This window comes from Echinops telfairi, unplaced genomic scaffold (genome assembly GCF_000313985.2).
Source record: "Echinops telfairi isolate 266 unplaced genomic scaffold, ASM31398v2 ScPeMD7_3533;HRSCAF=4204_0, whole genome shotgun sequence".
In the NCBI taxonomy this organism is placed as follows: Eukaryota; Metazoa; Chordata; class Mammalia; order Afrosoricida; family Tenrecidae; genus Echinops; species Echinops telfairi.
In genome coordinates, this window is record NW_022107431.1 from 92150561 (window position 1) to 92173013 (window position 22453).

At 36.8% G+C, this 22453-nt stretch overlaps 1 protein-coding gene across 9 annotated transcripts in view; it reads right to left on the reverse strand.

Moving 5' to 3' along the window:
- The window catches only part of DOP1A (DOP1 leucine zipper like protein A), a 101937-nt gene that overhangs the window by 21219 nt on the left and 58265 nt on the right, over nt 1–22453 (reverse strand). For all 9 annotated transcript variants that reach the window (XM_045294485.1, XM_045294484.1, XM_045294483.1 and 6 more), the window contains 15 exons: nt 20503–20603; nt 18937–19196; nt 15299–17288; nt 12874–12985; nt 12572–12754; nt 10066–10191; nt 7277–7411; nt 5130–5185; nt 3939–4043; nt 2769–2835; nt 2407–2551; nt 2160–2239; nt 1111–1220; nt 690–839; nt 484–545 (listed from right to left, as the gene is read on the reverse strand). In XM_045294485.1, the coding sequence (XP_045150420.1) occupies nt 484–545; nt 690–839; nt 1111–1220; nt 2160–2239; nt 2407–2551; nt 2769–2835; nt 3939–4043; nt 5130–5185; nt 7277–7411; nt 10066–10191; nt 12572–12754; nt 12874–12985; nt 15299–17288; nt 18937–19196; nt 20503–20603 (3682 nt within the window). The remainder of the gene's footprint in view (nt 1–483; nt 546–689; nt 840–1110; nt 1221–2159; nt 2240–2406; nt 2552–2768; nt 2836–3938; nt 4044–5129; nt 5186–7276; nt 7412–10065; nt 10192–12571; nt 12755–12873; nt 12986–15298; nt 17289–18936; nt 19197–20502; nt 20604–22453) is intronic.

A 22453-nucleotide genomic window follows, 5' to 3' on the forward strand; every position in this document is an offset into this window, starting at 1 on the left:
GATGGCAACAAATGTACAAATGTGCTTGACACAATGGATGTATGCATGGATCGTGATAAGAGTTGTACGAGCTCCCGATAAAGTAATTTTAAAAAATAATATATTTTTTTCTTTTAAGGGCACCCGAATATGCATAATACAGCTGTGTTACTGTGAGAGTTGTCTGAAGCCATCCACTGATCATAGAAACATATTTAAATATGCCTTGTTTGTAATAAGCCCAAATATAAATGAGCTAGAACCCTAATAACAATACCATCTGACTTATCACCATAGTATGTACAAGGCATTATGCTGGCAAAAACCCAGTTAAAGTCAGGCATGAATCTTTCTTTCCACCATTTATCCTTAAGCTCTGTTAGGCTTAAGTATAACTTGACAAGAAGCTAATCGAATCATTTCCAGAAAACAAGCAAAGTAGACAGTAATAATCAATTGTGTATAGGAAAAACACTATTTGAGTTCTTATCCTACAATACTCACTCATCAAATCTCTAAATGTTGTCTTATCATGTGTCATCAAATTATCCATAATTGCTCTCCAACTGAAAGAAACAAGGATTCTTGTAACTAAGATTTTAATGTTGGTGGTGTTACTAGTAAAGAAAAATTTTTTGAAATAATAGTTGAGTTCAACAGAGTTTTGGAGATGCTTGATCGTGTTAGATAAAAGCAAGACAACAACTTACTGATTAACACATGACGCATCCATCTGAAAGAAACTGGGATCCATAAAGAGGTCAAAGGCTTCTTTCTTCCAAGCTCTCCGTGTGTACTGGTATCCACTAAGACTGCTAAGCAGCTGAACACAGGCTCGATAACTTGGGGCATTATGTGCACTAGAAGGGAAAAGATAACTCACCTAAACCTGCATGCTATCATTTTAGTCATCATATCAAGTTACATGTAGGTGTCTGCTTTATGCAAGACAATGACAAGAAAAAAACATAGAAGGCACTATGATGAAATCCTATCTAAATAGGTTTTATCATTATAAGACAAGGCAAAAACAATGTCATTTTGTCCTAATTCTAAAAATGGTAATATGAGAAGACAAGTTGTTTTTGACAGGCTAACAATCTAAGACGTCTATGCAAATAATAATAATACCTGTGGTTTCGGAGGTAGGGTACAACATAGTGCATAATATTTACAAGCAACGGAATCACCCGTTCCTTCTCGTCGCTGTAGAAAACCATATCCAAAAGATGAGCCAAAACCTACGAAACACAAAAAAAGAAACTCAGTATAATCTATGAGCTAAAACTGATCTCCTCCAAAGGAATATTTTTTTCTAACTGAAAGAAAACCTACATGCCTTAAAATAACAACAACAACCCCAAAACCTAGAATTAGATTTCCACAAATCATTTTTATATTAATAGTTTCTGCCATTACTTTTTTCGGTCCATTATAAAATGACAGTATATAAATAAGGGAAAATTCTACCATTTCCAACTGAGATAGGGAAATTCAGGAAAAAAAGGTCAAGAACCTAATACGACACAGAAAATCAACAGCAAAACAGGACTATAAACTCAGCATCCTCTCTTCCTTATGTTAAATTATGACTTGGGAGAAAGCACATAAACCGGGCTGCTCCAGTTTAACTATCATTTAACAGCAATTTGGCCTAGTCACGTTGTCCTAACCTTTGAGAGGCGCTCAAGATTCACTTCTGGAACGGGAAAACCAAAACCACTTGCAAGGCTGTAGCCTAAACTAAACCCACACCCACTGTCATCAAGCGGATGGTGATTCACAGTGACCCAACAGAGCATAAAAAGAGAGCATGCCAGACAATGTAAGTGTAAGTGTTTGGTAAACTAGCAAGTGCTAGGCAGTAGCAAGGGTACCTGTACCACTTCTACTCTTCCATATTGTCACCAAACAAGCAGTTTTCCTCTTAAAAATATATTTTTAAACTTTAATGGAGAGGGAAGAATAGCTAAAATCATTATAATGATACTTAATAAATGAGACAAACTGAATTCAGATCAGGTAATAATTGGTTAATTTTATATAGTCATTTGAAGTATGAAATTATATTTTAAATTAAAATTCCTCTATAAAATTATTTGCTAATATATTTAGTTGTAATATTATTTAGAGGAAAGTTCTTATTGAAAAAACAAAGCAAAAACCTTGTTGAATATTACCTCAGAGAGCAATGTCAGGGCATGAACACTATAGACAGAGGGAGTTATGTTGGAGGTCTCCACTGCAGGTGACAACATATCTATGTAAGAAAAAGGTAAGGAAAATGCACAGTTAGGGACTTCCCACTCAGCAGAGTCGTGTACTAACCATGCAAAAGAAGATGATTTTATAGGACTACTTAAACCGCTGGTTAAAATAAGTTCTTAAAATCCTACAAGGATAAAACCTGATATTTGAGAGTAATACCTTCAACATCGGATTCCAAATTGCTTCCATCCACCATTATTTTGGGAGAAGCTTTAACTTCAAGATTGCGCCGCAGCCATGTTGTCTGTTCCAAAGAAGAACCAGCAATGGCACCAATTGCATCCACTATTTTATGTGTGACATCCTAAATAAATGTGGGAGAAACACGAATACATTTGCTCTCACTACGCACTAGTTATGGCTTACATTGTTCATAGAGGAGACACAATGATTCTCACAAAATCATGCAATGTTACTGAGTTGCAGTAAACGTGAAGGATCTGAGTCGTTCTGGCCACATTAAAGGTGAGGGCACTGTCAGATGCACCCTTCTGGAAACCACTCAGTCCAGAATGCCTTACCTGAAGATCTCTTTGGTCTTTTTTATTTTCTAAACTAGGGTTTTTCATAATAAACTCATTCAAGACCCTAAAAGAAACAGAAAGATGAAATATTATTCTAGAAAGATGATGCAATCTACTTTCTCACATTGAGCAAGGCGATTTTGTGGCCTCAATTTCCACCTATATTCTATGATTCAAATGAACTCATACACATATGCATAAAAAGACACGTACAAGAATGTTCATAGCAGTTATCATTTAAAAGTAAAAACTAGAAAGAATCAAATGTGCGGCAACAAAAATGAATACGCTTTAGTTATATAAAATTCCATGACTGAACCAACCTCACATTTGGGAAAGAAGCCAAATACAAAGTAAAATATTAGGAGGCTCCTAAAGGTTTGAAAAACATGGAGTTAAAAGAGAATGAAAATTTTCCACAAACTCTTTGAAGCCCTCTCATATATTACATTTAGACACAGAGTTCAAAAAAGACCTCTGGTGGGTGGGTTCCGCATTTTGCCGCGAACCACAAGCCTGGCAGTCAGAACCTGCCGGTCACTCTGCGGGAGGCAGATGAGGCTGTTGACCGTTTATGACTGTAAAGATTTTTAAACGCTCAGAAATCCAAAGGCGGAATTCTGTCCTGTAGGATTGCTATGAGTTGGAATTGACTTCACAGCAGTGGGTGTAGTTAAAAAATTAAGCAAAATTTAACAATGGTGTTAAAAATCAAAATAGCGATTATCTTTAAGAGAAAGGATAGTAACTGGAAGGGATCCTGGAGGTCATGAATCAAACAATTACACAAATTACTAACAAAGACCAGGAAACTCCATGGCAGAGGAAAAAAGGCCTTTCCCGAGCTTCCTCATGTTCAGAGCACAGCGTTTAAGCTACCTTCTCTTTGTTTCCCTTCAACACAACTCCGCTTTCAATCTTACAGGTCCCTCTGAAGGTAACTTCTGTTAACTGATTTATGATAATGCATTTATATTTTGCATATATATAAACACATCACCTACCCCCCTTTTTAACCAGCTTCATATTATACTATGTCTAGTTCTGCACCTTGAATACCCTTTGAAAAGAGAGAAACCAGATGTCACCCAAAATACCTGTTATTTAACAATTAGGACAATGGACATTATCCTTTTATTTGAAATCTTATTAAGGGACATTACTTACCCTAGGATAAGAAACTGCCCTGGCGCTGGAAGACTCAGCTGTATAGAGTCTTTCAGAAGTACCAACAGTGATGCCCAGCTATCCACTAAACTAGGCACTGGAATCCTGTAACATAAAGACAATTCATATCAATAGAAATTCATAGTAAACTTTAATTTCCTTTGTATCTTCAATATATTTTCCTACTAATTTCTTTGAAGCATCCCTAAACTTTTATAGAGTATGATGGAATAAAATTCCTAAGGGTCTTGTGTTTTCTACTCATATAAAACTAAACATTTGATAATACCCCTTGTGATCTAATAATCTAGAAACTTTACTACAGATCCACATTTTTAATTACATGAACTCTCAAAAGTAAAATTCAACTGCAATATCTGTTCAGCTTCTCGCATCACAGGCATCTACTCCCTCCCCTATACTCTCAACTTCCCGCTTATATTAGTTTTTTCTTTCATACCTTAGGGAAAATTGTCACTTTATCATGAACACCATTCTCTCACCGGTGAAGAAATTAAAGTTATTTTTCTTTTACCCTGACCTTAAACCTAACCCTCTCTATGCCTAAAATTCAGATTTAGGAAGCCCTTGTTCCCAGTCACAATCTGTTTAAATACAATAAATATGCAAACTTTAGAAATGTTAGTTGTAGCACAAATAGATGACAAATTTGGCGATTAAAATGGAATTATACTACAGGAAAGATTAGGATTCAGATTCTCAAATAAGTTATCAAAACCAAAATCAAATAAATCTTGTCTGATTAGCTAAATACAAAACTAGAATACCATAACCAAAATATTATTTTCACATCATCATCCCTCTAATCTTTTTGTTAGATTGCCACATCCTCACAGATCAAACACTAATAGATTCAGTGGCACTATGTATGGTTACAAGTGTAGGATTTAGTTTTTACCTTTAAATGTTTTTTGTTTTGTTTTAAGTCCTGTGTTTCGATACATAGAATATAAATGCAGGCCTTTAGGCTAGCAGGATGTGCATGGCTGGGTCACTGACTTGTATAATATCCCAAAAGAACATTCTTCTGTTCCTAGTATTTGTTCTTTAAAATTTAGGGAGGAAAAAAATGATCAACCCTTCAAAGAATTCAGGCGTTTCTCTTCCAGATTCCCTAACTTTTACTAATGACTAATGTTAACAAGGAGAAATCCACATCAATTATCTTACCTTTGAATATAAGCATAGAAAAACTGAAGCATGCAGACTTCCAAAGAAAGATGTTTCTATAAACAAAAGAAATCAATTTTACAGTGAAGAAAAATGGTGCCTTTGATATTTCATTGTGGCAGCTACTCTGCATCTTACTGCTAATGTTTAATAAAAATAAATATAATTGAAATGAAAATTGTACAAAAGCACGTAAAAAATCTCTTTCACTTATTACAGGAAACTTAACACAAGAGCTATTTTAAAAGTTAAAAATAGATGGATGAAATTAAAGGATTCTCAATTTTTCCTCCCACAGATCAGAAAGATAATACTCAAATATACAATTTTAAATGATGCTTTTACTTTTAAAGCATCTAGACTATTTTTGGTGCTTTCACAATCAGGTTGGAATTTTTATTAACTGTGAATTCAATTCTATTTTACTATACATATCTGTTACATGTGTGTAGCTAGTTCAAAACTGCACCAATTCCTAATAATGAAAAATGAAATTAAATTAAAATCGTGCTTTATTTGATATATAACATGTAATAAAAAGAAACATCTGCTCTTCAAAATCAGTAATAGGCATGAAGATGATACTGATGTATCATCATACTACTCCTATGTGCCAATCTGTTCCTTTTTAGTTTTAAAATTTTCTTCAGCTTCTCCCTTTAGCATACAAGGAAAACCCTTTAGCATACAAGGGTTCTCCCTTTAGCATACAAGGAAAACCAAATGTCTAATGGACACGGACCATAGTAGCCTGAGACAAGGGGGGCAATTGTTTGGGAAGGAGGGAACTGAGTTTTAACTCTGTTACTTCCTCATGCTTAACTCAATGTCTGGCACAATTAGATGTTTCAAATATAATGCAGAATTAACGCTTTGACATACAAATTAAAATCTCATGACAAATGACCCAGAAATACTAAGAATAGTAAGGAAATTAGTAAAGTGTTGATAGCAAAACTGATTTTTAACACACAAATACACTTTTTCTCACTGTCAATTCCATAATAATAATAAACACAATTTGGATATTTAAAATATATGTAATGATTGTTTTAGGAATGTGATTAGGTTTATTTTGGTTTGGCTTAAAATCTAATGTTTATAGTTTGTAAATATATTCCAAGACAATATGACCTCTTAGTTATTTCTGGGACAAAAAGCAAAATATGTAGGAAAGTCTATAACTTTACTAAGTATTGGCTTTTGTGTCTGCCTAGCTAAAGACAAAGCACTGTGAGCACAGAACTGGTTGTACTCCCATCTCTATGAACCCAGAGCTCAGCCTTGTATGTGGCCAAGAAATAACAAGACACTGCCCAGAACTGGGTTATGGCAAAATTTGGCATAGTTTACAAAATTTGGAGATTCATTCAGAAAACATAAAAATAAAGATGCTATGAAAGTAGCAGCAACGGAGGAAAGCTGAGCTCACATTCTAGCCCCGTGTGTGTTCCGTGATCAGAAACACCTTCTCTTAGAATTGTTCATGGTTCTTGACTTTCTTGGGTGTACATGTAGAGAGGGAGAAATCATGAATAGATTTTTATTAGCTATAGGAAAGTTGATCGTAACAAATCAGAGAGGGTGTTAATAATTGTTGTAATTACAACAGTGTTAGGGCCCCATGGAATCATCTTTGCCGTTAGTAAAACCCAAACCAGCCCCAATGTCATCAGTGGATTCTGAATGGTAGCGACATCACAGTGAGTTTTTGAGGCTGTATCTTTATGGCAGAGGACGGCCCCATAATTCTCTTGTGGAGTAGCTGGTGGCTTTAATCACTGAACTTGTGGTCCATAGCCCGACACCTAACTTGTGATGCCAGGAGGGCTCCTTCGGGCATCCATACTATAGTTAAAAGGGCAGATGGGACAAAAAATATGTCTTACCTATCAACAGTAGTCTGAATCAAAAATTGAAAAAATAATAATTTATAAATTATCAAGGGTTCATGAGGGAGGGAGGGGAACAAATAAGGAGCTGATACCAAGGACTCAAGTAGAAAGAAAATGTTTTGAAAATAATGATGGTAACAAATGTACAAATGTGCTTGACACAATGGATAGATGTATGGATTGTGATAAGTTGTACAAGGCCTAAATAAAATGATTGAAAAGAAAGGAAAAAAAAGAAATGTCTTTTCTTACCTTGTCCTTTGCTATGGCTGGGGGCTGCTTTAAAACTTCTTTCACAGTCTGGATAACAGTTTCGGTTCTCATGACACTGATTGAACGAACCAATTCCACTAGTAAAAGCTGTTCTTCACTGGCTGCAGGAATGACCTGAGTAACAAATCATTGCATGCATGTGTTTATAATTTTCTTGAATAGCAAAATTAAGAGATTATTTTATGGACTCCTATTAAAATAAAAATTTCTATTTTTCGAGTCACTGAACTAGGCAAAACCTATTTTTAATATATTTATCATTTAAAAGTATGAAGTATATTCACACAAGACGACAGTAGTACCTTGCCCTTCCCTTTCCCGTCTCAATGCAAACACATGTAATGCTTTCAGTTCTTTTCTATCGTTTCCCCTCTATTTCATGATTCTATTTCCCCATGTTCTCTATTGACTTCGGACTTCAGAAACAGAAGAGGTAACTGCCTGCTTTCCTCAAAACCAATAGCCAATGGTAGTCTGACCTTCATGGCAGGGCTTTGTATTGCACTTCTTGTGTAACATTTTGCTTTTCCTAGAATTAATGAACTACCATTTTCTGCTTGATTTTCTCTATGGGATAAATTTTTTCCCAAATGTGAAAAGTTTTAAACATTTCCTAATTATAGGTGTAGGTATACTCACTTACCACCCCACCCCACTCCTCCACCTACTGGGACATTTGTCATGCCTTTCCACTCTACCCTGGATTGAGCCTCTCTAGGCTTACTACACATCATCATCTTGCTTTTTCTTTACAGCCACCATTCTGAGAGTATATTTGCTTTTCTCATTGTTGAAATCTGTGTTGCTTAAATCAAGTCTTTCTCTTTTCTCTTATTCCTCCTTTTGGGAGGAGCAGCATCTTCTTGTGACTGAGGAAAATGGCCTTTTTTAACATTGGAAAAGGGTGGTGGTGGTGGTGAGTGCAAGACTAACAATGCTTTGGTTTGGTATAGAATTATACAGGAAAATTAATGACATATCATAAAAATGTCCATGTGGCTTTTGATTATCATTCTCTTGAATGGTACCCAGTGGTTTGTTTTTTTTCTTGAGAGGATTTTAGGATCTTTATTCCTATTCATAAAACTACATGCTGATATGACTTGGTTTGGATTTGTTTTTTTCCTCCACAGTGCTGGGCACAGTCTGGAAATATATTTAACCTCTGGGGAATTTTCTTGTACTCTATCTCTGATATTTTCACATCCTCTTTTTGGTTCTTTCTGCAAAAGAATTGCGGCTCCAGAAATGCTCAAGTTTTTACCCCCTTAATTCGATTTTACATCACCTAAAATTTGTATTCTTTTTATTTATCTATTTTAAAACGACCTACTGATTTTGCTTTCTTCATGCTATAACATTTTTTAATTTCCCAAGAAGTTTTAAATGTTTTCGAATACCCTTTTTCATAGACTCCTCCTTTATCATGGATGCAATGTTGTTTCGTCTCTTTAATTGGCAGGACTTCTATTATTTACAATTTATTCTATGCCCTGCATTATTTTTTTTTATTAGATTTTATCTAATAATATTCAGGTCTTTGTAATAAAGGAGGTTTTTCTTCATGACACTGTTAATCATTGGTTTTCTATTCATAATTTAGTGTACATAATAATAATATAGTTAATATTTACAGAAGGCTTATTACATGCAAGCCATTAATCGAAGTGCTTTATACATGAGTACACACTGACTCTTCATTATAACTCAAGTAGTAGTTCTACTCTAAGGTCACATGTGAGTGCAGAAGCCATAACTAGAACCTCAGGATTGAGTCCCAAAGTCTCAATGTGCTATTTAACACTGTGATTTCTTTAAAAAAGGAAAAAAATCAGTGTGATGGTCCTTTATTGGTGGTCAAGACTAATGGATAGAGAGGCTTCCCTGTGTGGTGAAAGGGACCCAGGTTTTGTTTTTGTTGTTGTTGTCAAGGGATGCAAGAACTTCAGTAGCTGTACATCTTGTTTCTTGTTATGCCATGTCCCAAAGATAGGAATCCTCAACATTCCTGAGGGAGATTTAAAATAAACCCTCCTAACAGTTCATGCAAGTGGTTCTCAACCTTCCTAATGCCACAACCCTTTAATACAGTTCCTCCTGTTGTGGTGACCCCCAACCATAAAGTTATTTTCGTTGCTACTTCATAACTGTAATTTTACTACTGTTATGAATCATCATGTAAATATCTGACATGCAGGATGTATTTTTATTGTTACAAATTTAACAAAATTAAAGCACAGTGATTAATCACAAAAAAACAAAATGTAATTATATATTGTGAAGTATTTCTAATTCGAGTTCCTTAGATGGCACCCAAAATTTCAAGCACGACTTCAATCTCGTGTTGGGGTAGGAGAAGTAGATAGTGGCTGGGTGGGGTAAAAGTGATCTGGCAGGGGTCTACTGCTCCTTTTACAAATTTAAACCAACAGTCGAAATTTCAATCCATCCCAAAGCTGCCTTTAAAGTACCTGGTACTTCTACTCCCTGAGGATGCCTGTGGTTCTGTAGTAGGAAGTGGGCCCCCTTTGGTAGCATTATATACCAGCCTTTTCTACTCTAAAAATAACAGTAATAACTAAAAATTTTAATATATACATATTGCAACATAACAAGTCTTATCTAAACTATACAGGAACTGTGTTGCTTTTCAACTCCCATCCCCTCTCACTCCCACTGCAACTAATGGAGAGCTGAGCATCAGTATGTTTTTTCCAAATGTTTACTAAATGGAAAAAAAAAAAAGGTCTAAGTAGTTAAATACACACCTTTGTCCTGGTGGTAGCTTTGTTCTGTCGCCTTTCATTCCACACAAACGCGATGGCAGCCATAAAATGAACACCATGATTCATTGAGATGGGGCCCAATAATTCAAGAATCTGTTGTCTCAAGTTCTAAAAGAGGTTAAGCCAATGTTAGGTTAAATGAAAACACCTACATTAAAAAAAAAAAGTACAAGCAACACCTCCCCCAATTTTTATAAAAATTTAAATTATGAACTAAATTGTACTTTCAGTTTTTAGTGTTTTCTTTTTTTAAAATTAGGCTTAGTGACCTATTTCTGAAAATTAGGTAGTGAAATCCTTGGATCCCGAGAGTATTGTCTGGTTACTGATGGTCATGCATATGGAGGAGGGCAGGTCAAACGTTTCAATCTGGTATCCAAAGTGCTGCAGGAGTCAGTGTTGGCTCAATGGCAACTAACGATAATATGCAATTTAAGTGTTTTCTAGCCTGAGTAACAGTAAAGGAACTTTAAATAGTGCTAAGAGAGGTTACCGGGGCCATTTTAATTTTGAACGTAAAAATCTTATAAATTGACAACTGCCAGTTAGCCAAATTCAATCGTCTATTTACTGTGATGAGAGAATAGAAAAAGTGTTGCAAAATTCAGTTTATTACATTTTGATGCAAAATCTTTGTTGAGAAAAAAACTAATTACTGAAAATTTTAATGGAATTAAAGAAAAAAAGAATTTAGTGCAAATATAAGTGTTTGACAACATTTTCTAATGGTTTTCCTCCTTCCCTTCCCGTAATTCTGCAGGTGTCTCTCTGTAACTCCTAAATCTCGGGCATCATATTTAGAGGTCAGAATAGGCAGTTAAGGGATGTCAACTTGACAATTTGATACAACATAGTACACTCTTAAGTAATTACACCATCTTTCTATCAAGGTAAAGTAGAAATTGGGAAAATACCAAAAGTATAAAGAGAGATTTAAAAAAGTTAACACTTGATCCCATTATCCAGAGATAATCATTATTAACACATTGATTAACTTCCCTTATTCCTTTTCCTGGGTAATATTTTTTATAGAGTTACAAATGGAATGTTTGTTCAATTATTTAACATCTGTTTTATTAGAATTTTGAGCCCTGTTCCATCCAGTAATTCTTCAAAACCATAATTTTTAATGGCTACCTAATGTAACACTGAAAGGATAATTTATTTAATAATTTCCCTACAGCTTATGTAAATTCTGTCTTTATTGCCATTGAATAATAAACTGAGTGTGTGTATGCATTCCATTACATTTGCAAAGTCTTTTAAAAAATCTTTTACATAAATGTGCCTCTTGACTAATTTTGATTGCATTGGAATTTATTTCTAAAATAGATTGTAAGTCAAAATTCTGAATTGTTTAAAGAGCTCTATCCATGCTACTAAATTGTTTTCAAAGAAGGTTTTATTAACATGTCAACTCAAACCAAACCAAACCCACTGTCATAAAGTCAGTCCCACTCCTAGCAGTCCCATTTGTTACTGGGTAAAACTGACCCATTAAGATTTTCTTAGCAAAAAAAGTGGCTCTGTGGGTTAAGCATTTGGCTGCTAATTGCAAGGTTGCTAGTTCAAATCCACCAGCTGTTCCATAGATGCAAGATGAGACCCCTGTAAAGATGAACAGTTTCAGAAAATCTATAAAGGCCCTCCCTGTATGAGTAAGAATGGACTCTATGACTGTGGATTGGGTTTTCAGTTAATCTTTATACAAGCAGATTGCCCATCTTCTGCAGCACTGCAGAGTGAGTTTGAATGGCCAACCTTTAGATCAGCAGCTGATCACTAACTGCTTGTGCTATCCAGGGATCTTTAAAAAAAAAAAAAAAAAAAAAGCCTTAAAAAGGAACAAAGTACTGATGTATATCACACTATGGATAAATAAATCCCCAAATGAACCTCAAAACATTATACAATAGAGAAGGAGCTAAACACAAAAGGCACTTCGTATGATTCCACTTATATAAAATACCCAAAAGAGAGAAATCTATCTAATTAGTGGTAGACTGGGGACAGAAGGGGAAGGAGTGACTATAAATGGGCACAAGAAATCTTGTTGCATTGATAGGATATAAAATTAGAAGTGGAGATAGTTTCACAACTCTCTAAATTACTGGATTGTATACTTAAAAATAGGTGGATTTTGTGGTATGTTAATCATATCTCAAAGTATAAAAAATTATTTGACAACCAACCAGTGCAGTGTCATACATCAGTCACTACCATCGAGTCGATTACATCTTACAGCAACCCTGTAGGACAAGGTAGAAACCCACGTCTTTCTCCAGAGTGGCAGCTGGTTTCAAACTGCCGACCTTGCAGTTTATAGACTACTGCATAACCAACTACTATAATACCACCAGGGGTTTCATAACCACTATGCTACCAGTGTCATACATACCACTCAGTTATTCACAAATTCTCAAAATAATCATTAGGAAAGCCCTATACACAATCTTGAACACTACAGCCTAAGCGTCTTTTTTCTAACCTTTGTGGCTCCAAGATTAATCGTGGTAACCGATGCAGAAGCAGCAACAGCCATCTTTTCTGAAGAATCAGCTTGATGCAGGATACTCCACAGCAAAGTCACAGAGGACATGATCATATGAAGAATGGAGAGGATCCCACTACGGGCTTCAAACAAGTGTTTTTGGTCTACATTGACCAGAAGCTATTAAAATTGAGAGGGGGTAGGGGGTTGGATATATTATCATTTACTGAGGTTTACAAATGGGAATTTTTTAGACTGCATAGTCTTTACGAAGGAAAAAAATATTTATGCAGTCTTACCTGGTGATATTGGGTAGTTGGATCCAACAAACAGTAATGGATAATAGCTGTGATGCCTTCCAACAGAGTAAGAATCATATCTGGTGGAATAACTGATGCCATCCACAAAGGCCTGAAATAAAATGTGTTCATTTTAACACATGTTTTGCCATGGCAAAGTGTTTTGTTCCTGATAAATATTCAGCATGTGTAAGGCACCCAATTGCTGCTCAACAATTATGAGATTAAATAATATACTGGAGAATTTTAGTTCCTATTCTATAAAATAAAGAGTGGCAATAAATACACAATGGTTCTTTGGGGCTACAAATTCTACACAATGAATTTACTTACTGGCAACTGATTTCTGGTTAAACAAACATAGCAGTGACTCTCTAGCAACTGATGAATGACAGGCATAAAAATACTAGCCTAGGCAGCTCGCTCTCTGCTGTAGCTGAGGTTACACTAGAGAAAAATCAGATGCTAATATGTAAACATTTGACTAATTTCCCACAGATTTAAGAGTTGGAGCCAACTCAATGGCTCTGAACAGTAACAACCATTTTGAACATGGGCTAAGGACACACATGAAATGTGCTACCAAACCTACACAAGAAATCAATGGCCAAAGAATTGATGCTTAGGCACACTCTCTGTGGAGCTGACTTTCGTCAGCTCAGTCAAAAGGAGTATCAGCTTGGGAGGAAAAAAAAGGTGTGCTTCAATTGATGTGTGTATGGATTGGGATAACAGTTGTGTGAGCCCCTAATAAAATGTAAAAAAAAAAAAAAGGTGTGCTTAAATATTCCTTCCTTTTCCCAATCTTTCTCTTTTCTTGTCCCAATGCTTATACTTTCCTTGACACTCAAACTGATTTTTTAAAAGCAAAATACGGTTTATGTCAATTTAAAACATACACCTAAAGCAAACATGACTATAGTTTTTCTAAAAAGTTATGCATTTCCAAGGTCATTCATCAAACATTAAGTACCTACAAGGGAGAGAGATTGGAGGATTGGGGAATGAAAAGGGGAGGGAATCATAAAATATAATAGAACAAGAGATGAACTCTGCAGAAAAGATGAGGGCAAGTTCCATTAATTATTCTCCTCCCACGGTAAACTGGATTTTCTTCTTTGTGAAAATGTCAAACTATTTGCAGTCTATTGATTATCACTCATTTAGTTGAATTGTGACTGATGTTTTAGAAGTTTAAGCCGTCATGTAAAAAATGCCAATGACAAGATAAAAATCAATCCTTACCAGCAGATGGACACTGGACCTCCACTCAAGTACTTAATGCAAGAACACTTTGTTCTATTAAATTGGCATTCCGTGATGCACACATTCCCAACATGATTGCTGAAGACAAAGGTGTGCATAAGCAATGTGGTGAAGAAAGGTGATGGTGACCAGCTATCAAAAAATATAGCATCTGGGTTCTTAAAGGCTTGCAGGTAAACAAGCAGCCATCTAGCTCAGAAGCAACAAAGCCTACATGGAAGAAGCACACCAGCCTGTATGACCATAAGGTGTAGAAGGGACCAGGTATCAAAGAAAAAAATTCATAGTGTGTGCCCACCTTGCCGATATGATCACTGAAGATAAATGTGTGCATAAGCAAATGTGGTGAAGAAAGCTGATGGTGCCCGGCTATCAAAAGTTATAGCATTTGGGGTCTTAAACAAGCGGCCATCTAGCTCAGAAGCAACAAAGTCCACATGGAAGAAGCACACCAGCCTGTGTGACAACGAGGTGTTGAAGGGATCAGGTATCAGGTATCAAAGAACAAAAAAATTATTGTCATTGTAAATGAAGGGGAGTGCAGAGTGGAGACCCAACGCCCATCTGTAGGCAACTGGATACCCCCTTACAGAAGGGTCTCGGGAGGAGACAAGCCAGTCAGGGTGCAGGGTAGCAACGATTAAACATACAACTTTCCTCTAGTTCCTACATGCTTCCTCCCCCGAACTACCATGATCCAAATTCTACCTTACAAATCTGGCTAGACCAGAGGAAGTACACTGGTACAGATAGGAACTGGAAACACAGGGAATCCAGGATGGATGATCCCTTCAGGACCAGTGAGAATGGCGATACCGGGAGGGTAGAGGGATGGTGGGGTATAAAAGGGGAACCAATTACAAGGATGATCTACATATAACCTCCTCCCTGGGGGACAGACAACAGCAAAGTGGGTGAAGGGAGACATCAGACAGTGTAAGTTACGACAAAATAATAATTTATAAATTATCAAGGATTCATGAGGGAGCGGGGATGGAGGGAGAAAAATGAGCTGATATCAAGGACAAGTGAAAAGCAACTGTTTTGAGAATGATGATAGCAGCAAACGTACAAATGTACTTGACATATGGATGGATGTATGGATTGTGTTGAGTTGTATGAGCCCCCAGTAAATGATTTAAAAAAAATCAACCCTTACCTACGATCAGATAAAGCAGTTTCGTATTTGTACTGCTGAATTAGGTTATCCAAATTTTTGCAAAGCTGTAGTGTCACAGAAACGACGACTCTCTGTAGAACTTTTCCCATGTAAGGCAGAGTTGATGTGATTAAACCAATCCATTGTGGGTGCATTTTACAAGCACAGTGTTGATGAAGAGCTCTTATTACTGCACAGAGGAACATGCCCTGACATGTGATTGGCTGAGCATGCAAATACTGAAGAGAAGTCATGGGCTGATGGGGATTGATGTGTTCCAGGTCAGATACAACAAAATCAAAACCTGTCTCATTCTCTTCAGGGATAGTCATTACTCGGTGTTCTAGAATAATCAGCCTTTGAAGCACCTTCAGAAGCTGTGACTGGAGGGTGCTACCATTGTCAAATTCATCCTCTGAGAAATTGATAAGACTGTCCTCTGAGAAGCCTTCTTCCACAGCAACCATGTTCTTACCTGCCAACTTTTCACTATGCCATTTCTGCGCACTAAATATAGATGACAGCAAGCAGTGAAGAATTACTTTCTGAACCTTACACTTAGACAGCATATCAGAAATAAAACTAGGGAACCCTTTTGCGGAACTTTCTATTACTTTTGCCAGCTCAGTAAAGAGGAGAGTCAAAATTTCTATGCTCATCATCTGCATGTCTCGATTGCCTATTAAATCTTGTGCAGTGACCTTGACATGAGTTGGGTAATGGCTACGCATGTAATACAAGCAGAGTGAAATAAGGATTTCTATGTACATAGAACTCCGGAAGTTATGATTAGAATCCACTGGGATGTGACTATAAAAGTCTTTGCCCATAACAGAAATCCGATGTCTGGCCAATAAATTCTGTAGTAGAGACAACTGAGGGGTATACGCATTGTTTACACTCGTGGTTGAAATGGCATTTACAAAAGCAATTGGATTGGTTTTCAAGATGGCTTTGATAGCAGAGAAAGCATACAGAGTCCTCGATGAATCATACAATTGGAGATAGAGGAGCACATGTTGGTAGAGAGGATGGATGTTGAAGTTAGGAGACTTCCGTGATCCTGGGGAACCCATGTCGCTCTCAATTTCAGAAATCTCTCCCTCTCCACAGCTATACCAGTTCTCCAAATCCAGACCATCACTAAAGAATACATTGGCTTGTTTGAGTTTTTCATTCGAAGTTCTTTTCTTGTCATCATCCTTCTTTCTGGCAAGTTTTACTTTGGGTTTTGCTCCTGGTTGTTTACCTGACTCTTTGACAATTGTTTCTTTCTCTGAGATCTTTTCTGGTAATTTTTCTTTGAAGCTGAATTGAATACTACTGTGACTCCTCTGTCGAGATCTGGTTTCTACAGATGCAACAGAAGAGTCATGGAGAGTCAGGGTGGTGCCTGAAATACAAGGTGAGGAGCTATTTCTGGAGATGCCATTTGTCATGCATTCACGGCCTTCCTCCATAGACACAGACAGAAACTGTGAATCTTCATTACTCAGCAAACCACTCTGATCCTGCTGAGTGGCTTCATTGTTGTTCAAGGCCTCCTCACCTGTCTCTAAACCACTGTACTCTGGTGTCTGAACTTCCTTTTCTAACTGAGATGTAAGTGATGCAGATTCTGCTTCAAGGACACTTATGACTTTACATATAAGGTCAAACACAACCTGTTGAACATCATCATCTGGTGAGCTTGCCTTCAACATCTGAGATTCCTCTTGGGCAGTCACATTTTCAGCATCCACTTCATAACTCAAGTTATCCCCGGCAGAGGAATGTGAGCACCCAGAGTCAGAACTCTGAAGTATCTCTATCTGTTGGTCTGGAAGATCAAAATCAGAGACAACCATTGGGATTGTCTCACTGCTGGTACTTAAAAGGGAAAGTCTGTCACTTAATGGATTAACAGTGAGACTGAAATTCTCTATTTCATCCATGGTTAGTGGCTTTTCACCATTTCCTGTAGATGTCATGAGTTGCTGCACTTCACCTACTGGCATAAGAGAAAAAATACAAAATTCATTAGCATAACTGAAATGTAGAAAGGTAAATTATTAGTATGATGATCTTACATTTCTTGTATAAGTTCTTATGAATTTATCATTATTTTAGACTTTTAAGTCAGAAAACTATGTAGATAAACTATTGAGTTTAGTACTGTAAAGATAATTCAACAATTGTAGTAGGCTAATTATTGAATTCAAATAAACAGAAAATGTTGAACTTGGGCAAAAAGTAAATTGTCCTTCCCATCCTATATAAGACTTTTTTTCTGCATCTCGAAATTTGGATTTTCCTACCTGTGCCATACTTTACTTCTATTATTTCTAAGATTTCAAATTAAGATTCATATATAGTTAATATGTAAATAACCGTGGTTTTAATAAAATTCACCTTTTTATTAACTACCTAGTATGGTGAAGTGGCTTAGGCAGGATATAATGGAGGAGGTGATGGGGACGATACACCATTGCTCCTCTTTAACAAATTTAAAATCAGTTGGAGATCAGAAATGCATTCAATCCACTTTGTACATTTTTTAGGGGCAATTTCTGAAGATCACAGTCATTTAGAAAAGAGGCAAGTGTCAAGCTGATAGTATCATACCAGGGGTCCTCAAACTACGGCTCACGGGCCACATGTGGCCCATCAAGGACATTTATCCAGTCCTCCGGATGGTTTTGCCCCGTTTTATTTTTTACTTCAAATTAAGATATGTGCAGTGTGCATAGGAATTTGTTCATAGTTTTTTTTTTAAACTATAGTCTGGCCCTCCAACGGGTCTGAGGGACAGTGAACTGGCCCCCTGTTTAAAAAGTTTGAAGACCGCTGGCCATAAACCAAATGCCATGGAAATGCTCAGGGGAAGGTATCACACTAGCACAAATGGGGACCAAGATTGGTCTTGGAGGGGCAGACTGACCATGAGCGGTGAGGCACTAACACAGCGATGGCTGGCAATGAGTAGCGTAGAAGGTGACCTTGGAAGATTCAGTAAAAGCTAGAGAGGAGTTGAGGCTCTGTTCTGAGAGATGTGTGATGAGGAAGTTAATGTCTTTTGAGCAGAGTTCCCTGCTTGGTAAATCACCTTTTTATGAAATGACTTCTTAACAAGTGTTACTTGCTAAGAGATATGAGATATGTACCTTGTGTCCTTAAACTATAATAAATTAGCCCACTAGAAAGGGCTGTTACTAGCGCATTAGAGAGGCATCTTTCAGTAATTTAAAGGTGTGGACTCCACAGTATGAGCATCACAAGCTTTCTCATACCATGGAGGAGAATGCTATTTGCTAGTGAAGAACACAGAGAACCTTAGAGGATTAGCTCCAGGGTTGCAAAATCAGTTCTACAGGCATTTCCATCAAAATAGAGTGGTGTCTCTGATCAGAGCCATGGCTAACTCCTCCTCTGGTAGAATCAGCTGGAAAGAGAGATCCAATTCTCTCAGATGGTCACTGGTGAACTGCTTTTTGTTGGGGACCACATGAGCACTGTTAATTCATGAAGTGGAAAGAAAGGAAGCCCTTATAGAAAATAGCAGCATTCAATTCTCCTGCCAAGTGCTGCTGTGTTCATGCCTCCCTTTTGCTAAAAATTTAATTCCAAACAAAGCTATTGGCTCTCCACATGATATTCACCATTCCTGCAGGCAAAATTTTGCATGAAATGCTTATCTTGATCCTCTTCTGGATAGCACGGGGCCCTATTCCAGTACCACTCTGCTTGAACACGCTGCACCGAAACCCTTTGCGTCTTAGGATGAAGCAAGAGAAGTAATAGTGGTTCCAAAACTCTAGCAATATCATGTCTTTGGAGCACTTGGTTCAGCCAGGCTTGTCCCACGGAGCTTGTAGAACCATCTAGACTGTTAAGACTATCTAACATGATAAACAGTGACCTAAAAGAAGCAACAACAATTAAAACAAAAAACAAAACACCTATCTTAGTTGCCATATTCAATTTTTTTCTAATATTAACATCATTATAAGTTGGGTTTTTTATGTTGAATGGATTAATTTTAAAGTAACCCTGCTTTAAGATAACTTTTATAATCTGATCTCAGTATATAAGATAAAGGAGAAAAAACAAACTTTAAAAAATTTTACAAGTATATATATTATTTTTATAAATATTAATAAAAACAACCTTATTTAATAAGTTGTTTCATTACTTACTCCAATTCACATCAACAAATATGACCCCCCATTCAAATCAACACTATTTTACATGCTAGTCTATGCTCCTGTACTCCAGTTATCTTCATGAGTCAAAGCCAAGTGATCATTCAAGGAAAGACCTTCTATTATAGGTCTGAGGTGTAGCTTAGGATTTTTAAAAACTAGAGATTAAAATCTGGGCTGTTTTACTTCAACTGTGGTGTAATCCTGATCAAGCTATTTACCTTCTCTTGGCCTCTACTGCCTCAGCTGTGAAATAAGGAAAGATGATTAGAAAGGGGTGGTTGTTAAACTCATTACTGTTAGGTGTCATCAACTCAATGTCCTCAAGGTTAGAGATGGAATTTATAAAGTACTTGGTCAGCCCTAGTCATTTAGGGGGCTCTAATTCAATAAATGGATAATTTTTAAAATAGTACTGCTTGTACTGTAGCCTTTGAAATAATGTCCAGCAGAGAGCACATGATTGATTTTGCCCTGCACTGAAAGAGTGAGATTTCTGGTCAACTCTGTGAGACCTACAATGAGACTGCTACCTTCCAGCAATACCGATCTACAAAGGGCAGCTCCTTGGAAGTACGTGCAAATCTGTTGTTGGGGGTTTGAGTCGGGCAGGAGAAACAGCATAATCATTATCAGACAGCTACAAGTCTTTGAACCAACGGAAGGGGTTGATAATTTAGCTACAGGTTTTTGAAAGTCTGGCTGAGGTACAAAATTGAGAATAAGGCCTAGAAAAATACTGCATACAATCTACTGTCTATTTGCAATTTCAATGAATTTAGATATAGATGCAGGAAAGCTGAATTCATTCCTGGCATCTACAATAGTGCCTGACATAAAATAGGGAGTTGATGAGTAAGTTGGCCAGTGAAGGAAAGGAATTAGCAAACTTGCTTTGTAAACTTTGCAAATTGGTTTCTATTTCTCCTGCCAAAACAAACTAGCCAGAGGACTTAAGAAAAGAAGATATGAAGCTGACTGAAAAATCTGAATATAAAATGTAAATTGAAGACAGTAACCAACCTGTCAAAGGAACGTGCAAAAGATGAGGATTTATTTATGTGAAGATCTCTTGTTAGATGCCAAAGAACTGCAAACTTTGCATGTGCTTCCATTCTTCTTTTCTGAGGGACAATATGAGATTAAATTATTTTATTTCCCGGAAAATATTCAGCAATTTTAGAACTACTTGCAAAAGATCATTTTAATTACATTTTTATGGAAGTAGAAATGTAGAAAATATTTACATATAAACAGAAGTGTTAAGTGTAAGGGATCATTTTATCTTTTCAGCTAACATTTAGACATTAGGGAATCGGTTTAGTGTAGAAAGGTGCCGTCAAGTGGATTTCAATTTATAGTGACCCTCAGTGACAATGGAGACCTTCGACATGGGGTCTCTGAGGCTGGAACCCTAACAGAATCAAATCACCGCATCGTTCCGCTTTGGAGTCACTGGGTATATGCAGACCACCAGCTGAGCGCTTAACCATTCTACTACTCTGTATCAGCAAATTGAAAATGATAAAAAACAAGGTATTCATGGTATCTTGAGTCTAGAAAGCACATCTCTCAAAGCAATTATAAATATTTTGTTGTCAAAATTTATTTTGTTTAGCAATATATTTTTATTGCTGGAAAATATATGGTAATCGCAAAATAACGTGTCATTAATTATATAGCTCATTGGTGAGACTCAAAATGTTAAATATTTAGAAATTATGTATATAAGAAAAACATTAAACAACTTTGTGGGTTATGTGGAAAATATCCTATACTTATAAAAATCCATCTCCTTGAGGGCCTTCCTCTTTCCACTGCTCCTCTATTGTACCAAATATGACGTTCTTCCCTAGGGGCTGGTCTCTGGAGATGTCCAAAGTACATACGTGGTGAAAATGGGTAGCATGCTTGACTGTGATAGGTTAGAGGTTTGAGTCTATCCACAGGTGCCATGAAAGTACAGCCTAGAGCTCCAAAAATATTTTTGAATAACTCACTTCCATCTAGTTGATGCTGACTCATAGTGACCTTAAATGACAGGGTAGAACTGGCTCTGAGTTTCCGAGACTGTAACTCTTTAGTAGACAGCCCATCTTTCTCCTGTGGAGAGGCTCTTGGTTTTGAACTGCTAACCTGGAGGTTAACAGCCCAACATAGTGCTGTATTTCTAAAAAAATCAGCCATTGAAAACCCTGTGGTGCACAGTTCCACTCAGAAACATATGCTATTGCCAGGAGTTGGAGTAAACTCCACAAATATCGTTTTGGTTTTTAATAGCTTGTGATAGCTCAGAACAGAATTTGTGTTTTCCTGGGACTAATAAACATTTTCTATGAAGTATGTACATCACACAATGCAAATATACCCAATCCTCACTTATCAACACAGTTAAGAGTTGAAAGCCCAGGTCGATACACAAATTTAGGAGCTATGCCACAAAGGAGGATAGCCACTTCAGATCACAGAATAGAGAAGGACATTATTACATAACTGTCAAATTTCATTCATACAAAGCTGGCAAAATAGATATTTCATGAAGTGACAAAACACCAAGAAGTATGACACAGCCAAGTTGACACAGTCTTGGTCTTCACAGCCAGTATTACTCGTTCCTCACACCTCAGAGCTCGCTACTGCCAGGGTGTGCCGTTAATGCACAGACTAGTCAAGCAGCACATATTTTACTATTGTCATAAATGTGAAATGTCAGGTAAGATTCAATAAATGAAAAATAGGTGTATAAAAAATAAAATTAAATAATGTTAACAAAGATTTAAAACTATTTTTCATACATACGTGCATGTATCTCTATTCATATGTTAGAGGTATCCTTTTAAAAATGAAATGTTCGACTCACTCACTGACTCACTCACTCTCACTCTCTCACTCTCACTCACTCACACTCTCACTCTCTCACTCACTGACTCACACTCACTCACTCTCACTCACACTCTCACTCACTCTCACTCAC